The following is a 12,501-nucleotide window of genomic DNA, read 5'->3' on the forward strand; positions in this document are numbered from 1 at the left end:
ACCCCATGGACTGCGGCCTACCAGGCTCCTCTGTTCTCCATTGTCTCCCATAACTGGCTCAAATTCATGTCTATCAAGTTGGTGGTGCTATCTTACCATCTCATCCTCTGCCACCCCCTTCTCCCGTCACCCTCAATCTTTCCTAGCATCAGAGTCTTTTTCAATGAGTCAGCTCTTCACAGTAGGTGGCCAAAGTATTGGGGCTTCAGGTTTAGCATCAGTCCTTCCAATGAACACTCAGGGTTGATTTCCTTTAGGATTGGCTGGTTTGATCTCCTTGCAGTCCAAGGAACTCTTAAGAGTCTTCTCCAGCAGTACAATTCGAAAGCATCAATTCTTTGGTGTTCAGCCTTCTTTATGGTCCAACTCTCACATCCATACATGACTACTGGAAAAACCATAGCTTTGACTAGCCAGACCTTTGTTGGCCAAGTAATGTCTCTGCTTTTTAATATGTGGTCTAGGTTGGTCATAGCTTTCTTCCAAGGAACACTTGTCTTTTAATTTCATGTCTGAAGTCACCATCCACAATGATTTTGGGGCCCAAGAAAACAAAATTTGTCACTGCTTCCATTTCTTAACCATCTATTTCTCATGAAAGAATGGGACCAGATGCTATGATCCTTAGTTTTTTAAGTGTTGAGTTTCAAGCCAGCTTTTTCATTCTCCTCTCTCACCCTCATCAAGACACTCTTTAGTTCCTCTTCACTTTCTGCCACTGAATCACATGTACACACAAAGATCTAAGTACATACTCTCTTTTCTAGAAAGAAAAAGAAAAAAGCCTCTGGATCCTGCTCTGAAGGGCATTTCTATACACACACTTCTGCTGACTCATCTGATCTTGCCAACTCCTCCCCAATGGAAAGAAGAGAGAAGATCCTCTCCCAGGTGTCTGGTGGGGAAGGGGATGCTGCACAAGAGGCCTTGCTGGGCTCCTGTCCTCTTGAGACAGTCCCTGCTCTCTGGGTGCCTCTGCAGAGTTCCTCCCTCGCCAGAAAATAGCCCATATTTCAGTCACTTATCTCCTGATGAAACATTGCCTTACATCCCTTTTTTTCTCTGTTCTTGGGAGGTAAACGTTTAACCATGAAAACTGTTTTTAAAAATTATTATTATTTTTGACTGTACAGCACAGCATGTGGGACTGAATCTGGGCTCCCTGTATTGGAAGCTTGGAGTCTTAACCACTGGAACACCAGGAAAGTCCTGAAAACAGCTATTAAATCTGTTACTTTTGGGGTGAAAATCACCCTGCCCAAAGTGCCTTAAGAGAAATAACTGCTTTGCCAGCTTGGAATTCCATTTTTGGGCTTCCCTGGTGGTTCAGGAGTAAAGAATCCACTTGTCAATAAAGGAGACCTGGTTGGGAAGAGTCCTCTGGAGAAGGAAATGGCAACCCACCCCAGTATTCTTGCCTGAAAAATCCCATGGACAGAGGAGCCTGGCAGGCTACAGTCCATGGTGTTGCAGAGTTGGACATGACTGAGCAATTAAACAATAACCACTGTTCTAGAATCTGTAGGTTCCTGAACAGCACAACCAGCCTTGAACTGTCCTCAGTTGGCTGGACTCAGCAGGATGACTAAGCAGACAGATAATGTGGGTGGCAGAAGCCTGTCATCCAGGCTGAGGAGTAAGGGCTCAGAGCAGAGAGGGACTGCTCTGAGCTACCTGCAGAGTCATTGTTCAGGGAGTGCATGCATGCATGCAAAGTCGCTTCATTCGTGTCCAACTCATTGTGACCCAGTGGACTGTAGCCTGCTGGGCTCCTCTGAACCCATGCCCTTCTCCAGGGGATCTTCCCAACCCAGGGATCGAACCCAGGTCTCTTTCACTGCAAGCAGATTCTTTACCACTAAGCTACTGGGGAAGCCCCACCTGAGTATCATCCTAAATTGCCAGCGAGTTCAGTGACCCTGCTAGGTCTGGTAATGCCTTGAGGGTAAAAAAACTTATCCTCTTGCTCATTAAATTAGTAAAAGGCCAACCATCCAATCCCAAAGGAGGGCAATACCAAAGAATGTTCAAACTACCAGACAATCGTGCTCATTTCACAAGCTAGCAAAGTCATGCTCAAAATCCTCCAAGCCAGGCTTCAACAGTACATGAACCAAGAACTTCCAGATATACAAGCTGGATTTAGAAAAGGCAGAAAAACTAGAGATCAAATTGCCAACATCCATTGAATCATAGGAACAACAAGAGAATTCCAGAAAAACATCTACTTCTGCTTAATTGACTACACCAAAGCCTTTGACTGTGTGGATCACAACAAACTGGAAAATTCTTCAAGAGATGGGAATACCAGACCACCTGACCTGTCTTCTGAGAAATCTGTATGTGGGTCAAGAAGCAACAGTTAGAACCAGACATGGAACAACAGACTGGTTCCAAATTGGGAAAGGAGTACGTCAAGGCTGTATATTGTCACCCTGCTTACTTAACTTATATGCAGAGTACATCATGTGAAATGCTGGGCTGGATGAAGCACAAGCTGGAATCAAGAGAATTTTTCCAGGAGAAATATCAATAACTTCCGATATACAGATGAACCCACCCTAATGTCAGAAAGTGAAGAGGAACTAAAGAGCGTCTTGATGAAGGTGAAAGAGGAGAGTGAAAAAGCTGGTTTAAAATTCAACCTTCAAAAGATGAAGATCATGGCATTTGGTCCCATCACTTCATGGCAAACAGATGGGGGAAAATGGAAACAGTGACAGACTTTATTTTCTTGGGCTCCAAAATCAATGCAGATGGTGACTGTAGCCATGAAATGAAAAGATGCTTGCTCCTTTAAAGAAAAGTTATGACCAACCTAGACAGCATATTAAAAAGCAGAGACATTACTTAGCCAACAAAGGTCCGGCTAGTCAAAGCTATGGTTTTTCCAGTAGTCATGTACAGTTGTGAGAGTTGGACCATAAAGAAGGCTGAGCGCGCCAAAGAATTGATGCCTTCAAACTGTGTTGGAGGAGACTCTTGAGAGTCACTCGGACAGTAAGGAGATTAAACCAGTCAATCTAAAAGGAAATCAACCTTGAATATTCATCGGAAGGACTGATGCTAAAGCTGAAGCTCCAATACTTTGGCCACCTGATGTGAAGAAAAGACCCTGATGCTGGGAAAGACTTTAGGCAGGAGAAGGGAATGACGGAGGATGACATACATGGTTGGATGGCATCACTGACTCAGTGAATTTGAGCAAGCTCTGGGAGACATGACTGAACAACAATAGTCATCATCTTCTTCCTCCTCTGCCTGTTCCTTCTCCATACTGATAAGGCCACAGTGAGGAGGAAATGAGGACCTTTCAAGTTCTTAAGTTTTGACAGATAAGTTTGATGTGTAATCTATATAAGGAATTAGAGAAACAGGGTCTGAGTTGTTTTTGTTTTTTTTTAATCTTTTGGCTACATTGCAAAGCTTGTGGGATCTTAGTTCCCCAGCCAGGGATCAAATCCAGGTCCCCTGCATTGGAAGCCCAAGTCTTAACTGCTGGACTACCAGGGAAATCCAGGGACTAAGACTTACATTGCAGATGTTCAGTGTGGCATTCATGCCACAGATTCTTATTGAAAGCCTGTCTGAACTGGGCACTGAGCAAAGAGCTGAGGGTACAGAGAGATATAAGACACACACCTTAAAAGAATATTTGATCTGGAGGAAAAGTTGGGACATAAAAATAGGTAGGTGCAAGTCAACACGGAAAGTGGGTGTGACAGAAGGGTTGCAGCGCAGGTCCCTGAGCTTTGACTTGAAGGAACAGTCAAGGGAGCCAGACTGGAAGATCAGAGGGAGAAATTTGCAGACACAGAGAGGAAACAACACCCACCTCGGCCCACCAAAGAAACAGGTCCAACTTGGACATAACCAAAATACTGGATGTCCGAGAAATGGTCAAGCCACTTATGGTCTCTTCATATTAAGGATATCATAACCTTTAAAGATTTTTTGAAAGAATGTTTGCAAGATAATATTAAGGCCACAAAGAGAAAAAAAATTCAAGGGTACAAGTTTTCAAAAGATTGTTTTCATATACCTTTTATACAAAGGAAGTGCTCTCAAACATAGGATATATTTCCGGGTGGTGGAATTGTAAATGCTTACTCTAATATTTACTTATAGTCCATATCCAAATATCCTACCATGGGACTATTTACACTTTTATAACCAGAAAAATGAGATTTTTAACCAGTTTATAACCAGTTACTTTAAAAAGTAAACACAGTGTGGGCAAAAGAATGGATTGGGTGAACCTGGGGTTTTGAAACATCCTACCTCCTGGAGAGTTCCTTGGTTTTTCAAGGGCTAGTGACCCTGGGCACAGTGGGATGGGACTTCTCAGGCAGGAGCAGCCACCCACACCTACACAGAGAGGGTGCACAGGAGCTGAGCCCTGACTCCCAGTGCAGCCTGAGGGATTCAACCATCATCTCCTTGGTTTGAAGTGACAGGATAGGTAACGAGAATGAGACTCTGTCCCTTTAATAGTTCCCACTGGGCCAGAAAACATTTAACTGTCTCTTCACTATTTGCAGTAGAAGAGGAGGTGGTGGAGGAGGAGGTGGTGGAGGAGGAGTTGTTGGAGGAGGGAGGGAGGGGAAGAGGGAGGGGGGAAACTTTCCTCCAGCACACGGGAACACTTTGGGGCTATGAGCTCTAGGTTTCCTGAGATTTAAAAATGCCTGAGAGTCTACCAGGAGAAGTAACTCTGAATGGAGGGTGGGAGGATAGGAAGGCAGGGCCCCAGTCCCCTGCTCCTCTATGTAGCTGTGTTGTGGCCTTCATGGGCCATGATGAGGATGACAGCTCACACCTCCCAGCAGCTCCCCCAGAGTCACTGGGGTCATTCCCATGGACAGACCGTCTCTGCCTGGGGTCAAGGCTCTGGACCACAAGGCCAAGACAAGCTGGAATCAGCTCTCCGTGCCTTTCTGTCCCCTGGTGAAGGACAGGGGCTGTTCTACCCTTGACCCTGATCCCAACCTATCAGCTGACCTCCCAATGACTTGGATCCTTAGCTTGGAGAAAAGGTTTCGGGGACTCCTCTATTCCAGGAAGATTCAGCTCCCCATAACTTGCACCAGGCAGTCTCCTGTGAGTCTCGTTGCTGTTGTTCAGTCACTAAGTCTTGTCTGATGTGACTCTTTGCGACCCCATGGACTGCAGCACATCAGGCTCCTCTTTCCTTCACTATTTCCTGGAGTTTGCTTAGATTCATGTGCAATGAGTCGGTGATGCTATCTAACTATCTCATCCTCTGCCACCCCCCTCGCCTTTTGCCCTCAATCTTTTCCAGCATCAGAGTCCTGTGAGTCTGGGTATCATTAATTACCATCCAGATCTGCTCACTCCAGGACAAGATGAGCCACTCAAGTGACCAAACATGATGGAAACTTTGGGTTCGGAGTGACCCACCTCCTCCTACAGCCTCTTCCTCCAAGGAGGCTGTCTGGGTTAGATTCATTCCCTCCCCCATGCTTTCCCAGAACGTGCATTCCACCTTGTAGGATCATGCTGTGTCAGAAAAGGGTGTTCTCGTGGCTCTGCATTCAGCTCAGGGGTTCCTTGAAAGCAGGGACCATGTGTCACTCATGCTGTGGGCCAGGGTGCAGCATGGTGCCTGACACCGCAAGTCCTCAATAGATGCTTGCTCACTGAGTAAAGGAACAAACATGCGGATGCCTGAGATCCCTGTGCCAGGCCCACATTCCACCTCTCTTATTACCCAATCCAGGCCCAGGACATGGTAAGTCCATGAAGCATCACTAGGTCATGGGGCAGAGACCCAAGGGGCATGATTAAAACCTGCCCTGCCCCTTCCTTCCTGCCTCGGATGCCATATGAATGACCTCACGGGGGCTGCAGAGGCCTTTTGGGAAAGAAGTCCCCAGCTCCAAGCCATGCCCAACGAGTCTTGATGTTTAAAACCAGGCTCCATGGCCCTGACTCTGAGAATTGAGCTTTGGGGTTGAAGTTGCGAGTTCCCACACTAGCTCACAGCTGTCACTGCATTTACTCCCCTAATTAGCAGAATTAGTACAGGACTGACTGTGGGAGCCTGGGCCCTGGAAGACTGCCGCTCCACCCACGAAAGGAATGTGAACTCTCAGCCTCAGGAAAGCAAAGCGCTCAGCCCTGGTTGTCAGGCTGAACAGCTGGCACAGAAACCTAGAAGGATCCATCCCAGGTATCATCATCCCAGGGATGCTGCTGCGAACCTTGGATCGCTCAATGCTTTGAGCGAATGGCTCACCTCTCCTGGGTATTTGCTTCAGTGGGCACCCCCACTTAGGTGGTGGGGAGGCAAGAAAGATTGGGAACAGTGTCCTGTGGGTTTGGGGCACTGGAGAAAAGCTAAGTTGGAGCTGATCAGTGGTGGCACACTCCTGCAACTAAAAAGGCTCTAGAGCATTCCCTAGAACCTCATCATTTTCAGGCAGGAATCAGAGACTCAGAGAAGACAGAGGACCTTCTCAAGGTCCCCCAGTGAATGAGCCTCAGACTCCAAGTCCACACCACCACATTACATCAGCCCACTCCCACCGCAGGAGACACACGAAGCTGCCAACTGACTGCTATCAGCTGCCAGGAGAGTGAGCATGGCCAGGCCTGAGACCACAGATAGACACAAGGTTTCTGACAGTTTCTTCCCCTACCAGGCGGGCCCTCATCCCCCAGACACATCCACCTGGAGGCAGGTGAGACTCGTACCAAACTTCCCTCCTTACACCGGCCCACTCGTGCAGGGGCACAAAAATATCTGATAAACAAACCAATTATCCAAGTGAGCGCTGGTCAAGGGCTCCATGAGCAACAACCCATAAACCACAGGGCAGCAAAGGGCCAACTGTGCCCAGATCTAGGAGGCAGCCTGTAGAGACCCAGCTGGGGGCCTAAGCCTCTGGGCAGGGGACAGTGGAGGCTTCAAGCAGTTTAGGTTACCTGAGGAGCCCAGAGCACAAAGGACTGACTCTGAAGATCAGGTGGGAAGTTTAGGAAGTACCAGAGGTGGAATTCCATGAACGGAACCCCAGGAAGGGCTGGAGTCTCCAATGGGCCCTGTACCCTGCAGCCATTCAACTCCAGAGCACATTTGCTGCTGGGCCATTTGGTAACGAGCTTCATTTCATGTTAGGAAAATGGAGAGTTGAGAGGTCTGGGAAATTGCAAAGGATACAGTGACAGACCCCCAGAGCATGCAGTCATGCCTGGCTCTGAACAAGCAGCTTTTCAGACTCAGCTCATCACAACCACGTGTAGAAACGGAGCCTTCAAGGCCAATGACTAGATGAGTGGTGGAGCAGGGACTATGGGATCAGGGTCTCTAGTTCTATCACTGTGCTGTCCACCGCTCCCAGCCCTGGCAAGGTGGGCTGACTGCAAAGGCTCTTGAAAGTGAAAGTCGCTCAGTCGTGTCCAACTCTTTGCTCTTAATTCTTTGAAAAATCTAAAAACTGAGTATGAGGAACATTGGCATGAGTGGCAGGCAGTGGCTGCTCCCCTGTTCAGAAGAGGAACTGCTGTCTGTCCACGTGGCTGGGGCACATTCACAGGACAAGGGCCTCCCTGGCATCGTTACTTGTGACCCCTTCTATAGCAGAAGCAGACTTCCCTTGAGCTGTTCCTGGAAGGGAACCAGAGGAGGAGTGGAGCTGTATCAAGTTAGACCAGAAACAACCTCCTTTAACAGGATTTCACAGGTGGGGACAATGAGAGCCAGCACGGGAAAGCAACTTCTCTTATCACCTGGAGGCAGCAGCTGGTATGACATGTTGAGGAGGAGTCTAGTGGGGCAGGAAAGGACGGCTGCAGTGAGAAGGGACTGCTGTGGCCTCTCAGGTCTGGCTCAGCCTGGCCTTGGCCTCTGTCCCCTCACAGGGACTGGGTGCAAATTAGAGCAAGGTGTGCACATGGCTGGACAGGCAGCAGGGGCGGGGGCCCACCCCCACTCACTGGGTGCTGGGTGATGACCTGCAGGGCTTCAAGGCCCTCAAGACCTTTTCTTCAACACCCTGGCTAGTGGTCTGCCAGTTGTTAATTAGTAAAAATATTTCTGGACACCAAAGATCATAGTCCATCAATCCCCTTTCACTCAAGAAAACCAGTTCTCCAAACAGGGAAGAAGGCCCACTGAAGGGTCCACATGTCAGATAAAGATGCCCAAGCTCTGAAATCGTGGGCAAGGGTCCCTCTTCCCCACCACATGGGAGCCACCTCTGTCTTCATAAACAGTGTTTGTCCTCAGGAGGCAGGCAGAGGGAAATTCAACCAAGTAGGTTCCAGATTTTCCACATCATCCCTGGGCATGGAAATCTCCATGAGGCAGATTCAAAAGCCCACGTTTGCATCTATTTGTGTGCTCTCCACAGGTGTTCACACAGACAACCTACTTCCCCAGACCTGCTTCACATTCCAGATCCCCAGTCCCAGTCATAGGCACCCAGCTCTCCAAATCAGAATGCAGAAGACCCTGGTCCCTCCTGCACCTTGCTCTAGGGCCCTCCCCCCCCACCCCTGCACCTTGGTCCCCACTACCACTGATACCACCTTGGCTAAAATTGGTTTCTCAACTGGTCTCTTTCCTCTAGCTTCACCCCTCCCGCCCTGCTGCTTTTTACAGGACCTTTCCAAAACCTTCCCCAGACTCCCTTCAGAATCAGCCCCAACCTCCATCACACCTACCTCAATCTGGCCCCTGTCCTTCAGCCTGCACTGCACACATCAGCCAGGCAAAGCACCAACACCCGCTCAGATACCAATCACACCGCGCCTCCACGCTATGCTCACAGGCCTTCTCTGCTTAGACTGCTCTTGGCAGGGCCACTGCTTCAACCCAGCGGGCTCGGGCCTGGGGTATGGTTTACAGGGTAAGAATCCAGGAGGTACCGTCTTGGGTTTTGTCTCATCCATCTCGCTGAGCTCCCTGTTGGCTAGGTCCATGTAGCTCTGGGGTCACCTCCCCCAAGAGAAGCCAGAACAGTTTCTATGGTGTCTGTGGGAGGATAGGGGGTTGGGGAGTATCAGGGCCCCTACAGGATCTGAGTCTTACTCCAATTTCAGAAACATTGCCTTGGTATACAGCTAAGTGCCTGGAGGCCTCCCTAACACAGGGAGGGGCAAAAGGGGAGAGGTGTCATTTGGTGAGGTCTCAGGGACTGAGGCTGCCATGGGGTCACGACAGAGGCCTAACAGGCAGCCTGAGACCCTCATCAGTGAGTAAGGAGTGTGGTCAGGTACAGGCCTGCTCTCTGGGTCCACACTTCTCAAGATCACAAGCCTCCATAGAACAAGCAAGGTCTGGGGGAGACAGGCCCCAGACTCAGTCTCCAAGGCTGCTACCCAATATTTGTAAACCTAATTCTGAAGCTTTACTGTCCATCCATATATTAATAAGTATTATGGGGACTTCCCTGGTGGTCCATTGGTAAAACTCTGTGCTCAATGCAGGGAGCCCAGGTTTGATCCCTGATCAGGGAACTAGATCACATGCCACAACTAAAAAATTCCTGCATGCTGCACCTGAGACCTGGAGCAGTTAATAAATAAATAAAAGGTATCATGAGCTAAATTGTGTCTCCCAAAATTTATATTTTGAAGTCCCAATCCCGAGTACCTTAGAATGTGACTGTATTTGGAAATAGAGTCTTTATAGAGATGATTAAGTTAAAACAAGACCATTAGGGTGGGCCCTAATCTAATCTGACTGATGATCTTATCAGAAGAGGAAATTTAGACACAGATATGTAGAGAGGGAGGGCCACATGAAGACATAGGGGGACAGAGCCAAGGAGAGGCATCAGAAGAAACCAACCTTGCCAACACCTTGGTCTTAATAAATTTCTAGGCCACCCAGTCTGTAGTACTTTACAGCAACTGTAGAAAACTAATGCAGTAAGGCTTACTTTCGAATTTAACATAAACAGGCCTTTCTAATATCTTCTTCTCATCCCTTCAGCAGTTACTGTCACCAGCGGCGGTGAGGAACCTACAGCCTGGCTGGATTCTAGAGTACAGGCCTCAAGCCAGAGGAAGTGAAGGGTCTGGTGGCCTCTGGACAGCTCTCCCCTCCGTGTGCCTGAATGTATCTGGAAGCCATCAGAGACAACCAGCCCCAGTTCATCATCCAGAGAAGAGGGCTTACAGCAGACCAAGTCTCAGACCAAACACCCCTCTTGCAGGTGTTTCCCAAACTCATGTGATCATGAGACTCAGGGAGGTTCCTTAATTCCACCTGGGGGTTGTGAGGTGGGGCCGAGGGCTTGTTTCTGTGAGGTGGGCCAGGAGATTCTCAGGATGAGAAGCATTTGAGAAGCCATAGCCCAGGTCATTCCACACCAGGAGATGGTTGTGTAGCTGCAGAGTGTGTATCTGCGTGTCTCTACCAGTCCAGGGAGGGAGAGAAGCCTGTGTCCCAGCTAGGCGGAGGCCGGGCCTCTCTCTCTCCCTCGCAGTCCCGTCCCTGAAGTCTGGTCTCTAGCCCGGCCGCCTCCCTCTGTCCCGGCCTCTGCCAGCGGCAGCTAGTCTGCGTTTCTGTCACTGCTGTATCTGCCAGTGTTGCACCCTGCGTTTTTGCCTTGAATCAACAGGCGAGTGGAAGAAGTGTCTTCTGTCTCCCTCAACAGTAACTTTGCAGAGTCCCAGACGCCCTTGTTTTTCTCCTGGGTGTGGCCCGCCTGCGATTTTTCTCCCAGGTTCTGGGCCCTCAAGTGAAACCCTGGTTCATGCTCCCAGCACAGCAGGACCAGAGGTGGGAATGAGACCAGGGAGCGCCGCGGCGAGAGGCACGGCCACCGCCCCCAGGGTCTGTCCCCTGGGGACCAGGTGTGAGGGTACTAGGCTCCCACCCTCCTTCGGGTCTGCGCGCCCCAGCTCCTTCGCCGACCGCAGGTTCCTTCCGAACCCCCAAGGCATTCGCCCCAACTCCGACCCTCCGCCCGGCTAGGCCCGGCTCACCCAAGCGGGCAGGTGCTGGCCCAGCAGCTCGCGGCTGATGAACTGGCGTTCGTTGTCTAGGAATTCGAAGGCGGCAGCCAGGCGCCCGAGCTTCCCGCGGCGGTTCCTGCGCCACCACATCCACAGCAGGACGCCGAGCAGCAGCCAGGTGATGCTGAGCCCCAGGTAGCCGGCTAGGTAGACAGGCGCCAGGCAGAACAGCACGCGCGCCGCGAAGGCGTAGAGCTCTGGCAGCAGCTGGCTGGGTAGGCGCGGCTCGCGGCCCGGCGCGCGCTCGGTCCCCCGGGCGCCGGGGGCGCAGGGCTCCTCCGAGGGCATCTCGTCGTCTCCCTCTGCCCTCACCTGAGTTCAAGTCTGCGCGCAGCGACGCCCAGGCACATCTGTCCTCCAAGGGCGAGGACCAGACCGCCGCACCGCGCCGCACCTGCCCGAGTGGACTCTGCTGCGCAGTTTCCGCGCCGCGAACTCGGGGTTCTAGGCAGAGCACCGAGCGCGGCGCCTAGGAATGCGCTGCGCCGCAGCAGCTCTCGGCTCCACACCAAGCCTACAGTTTAGGACGTCTCCGCCCCCGGGGGTGGGCCCAGGCAGCAGGGGGCGGGGTCAGGCTGCTGGGCTGGCGCCTGTCAAGGTCTAAATAGAAACCCAGTGTTGAGGGCGCCCTCGCACTTAAACGTTCTGTGCAGGTGACCTAAGAGGTTGTAGGCACAACACTCGGGTTTTGCCCCGGGGAGTTTGTGACTCACTGAAGCATGTGGACAAATGACTTGTCATGGATAAGCATCACCTAAAACCGGTTTCCTACACCCAGTCTGCAATATCCAGCAGTGTAGTATTCTCTTAGCAAGGGCCACCCAGCCCTGCATCTGAGTCCTCTAGGTGGATTAGAGCGCTGTACCTCTGCTCTCTCCTCTTGCACCTATAAAGCTTAGATCTAGCCCTACGCCCCACCTGATCAAGCTCAGTGTCTCCTCTCTGCCCCACCCACACTCCAATCCTCTGTGCCGGGTGTCAGTTTGAAACTTCATTCTCTACATCGATCAGACACTGGGAGTTTCCCGGGCCAGGCCAATCCTGCTCATCTCTGGGCGCCAGGTACTGTAAGCGATGGTGAATGACAAGGGAAATGAAGAGCAAGCCCTTGGGGTGCTTGGCGGCCAGTTATGAAGCCCATGGTTTCTACCTAATCTTTTCTGAATGGTCAGAACAGGTGGAGGGCTGAGTTCCAAGTTCAGACAGTAAATCATTTTGTGGATGACATACATTTTAGGCTCGCCGGAGTGGGGACATCAATTACTGGAATGGGATCTTCAGTTCAGTTCAGTACCTCAGTCGTGTCCAACTCTTAGCGACCCCATGGATTGCAGCACACCCGGCCTCCCTGTCCATCACCAACTCCCAGAGTTTACTCAAACTCATGTCCATTGAGTCGGTGATGCCATCCAACCATCTCATCCTCTGTTGTCCCCTTCTCCTCCCTCTTTCAATCTTTCCCAGCATCAGAGTCTTCAAATGAGTCAGTTCTTCGCATCAGGTGGCCAAAGT

General features: G+C 50.6%; 2 protein-coding genes across 3 annotated transcripts in view; one reads left to right on the plus strand and one right to left on the minus strand.

Annotated features, from left to right (window-relative positions):
* ESYT3 (extended synaptotagmin 3) overlaps positions 1–12,429 on the minus strand; it is a 53,469-nt gene extending 41,040 nt beyond the window's left edge. Inside the window, exon 1 of the mRNA XM_055569561.1 lies at positions 10,960–12,429. Within this exon, the coding sequence (XP_055425536.1) occupies positions 10,960–11,277 (318 nt within the window). The 5' untranslated portion in view covers positions 11,278–12,429. The remainder of the gene's footprint in view (positions 1–10,959) is intronic.
* Positions 7,667–10,291, plus strand: LOC129644134 (uncharacterized). 2 transcript variants are annotated; one of them, XM_055569562.1, is made up of 2 exons: positions 7,667–8,873; positions 9,962–10,291. In XM_055569562.1, exons 1-2 carry the CDS (start codon positions 8,150–8,152, stop codon positions 10,039–10,041), a joined length of 804 nt encoding a protein of 267 aa, XP_055425537.1. In that variant the 5' UTR covers positions 7,667–8,149; the 3' UTR covers positions 10,042–10,291. The 2 variants fall into 2 exon arrangements, 1 of the variants encoding a protein (XP_055425537.1); XR_008710754.1 differs by lacking the exon at positions 7,667–8,873 and adding an exon at positions 8,946–9,858.
* Positions 12,430–12,501: the final 72 nt, after the last annotated feature.

Source organism: Bubalus kerabau, chromosome 2 (genome assembly GCF_029407905.1).
Source record: "Bubalus kerabau isolate K-KA32 ecotype Philippines breed swamp buffalo chromosome 2, PCC_UOA_SB_1v2, whole genome shotgun sequence".
In the NCBI taxonomy this organism is placed as follows: Eukaryota; Metazoa; Chordata; class Mammalia; order Artiodactyla; family Bovidae; genus Bubalus; species Bubalus kerabau.

Bases quoted from the DNA above. Each gene is read 5' to 3' on its own strand.
- LOC129644134 (XM_055569562.1), top strand. From the start codon at position 8,150: ATGTCAGATAAAGATGCCCAAGCTCTGAAATCGTGGGCAAGGGTCCCT. The intron at 8,874-9,961 runs GTAAGAATCCAG...TCATCCCTTCAG, and splicing joins CCTGGGGTATGGTTTACAGG to CAGTTACTGTCACCAGCGGC.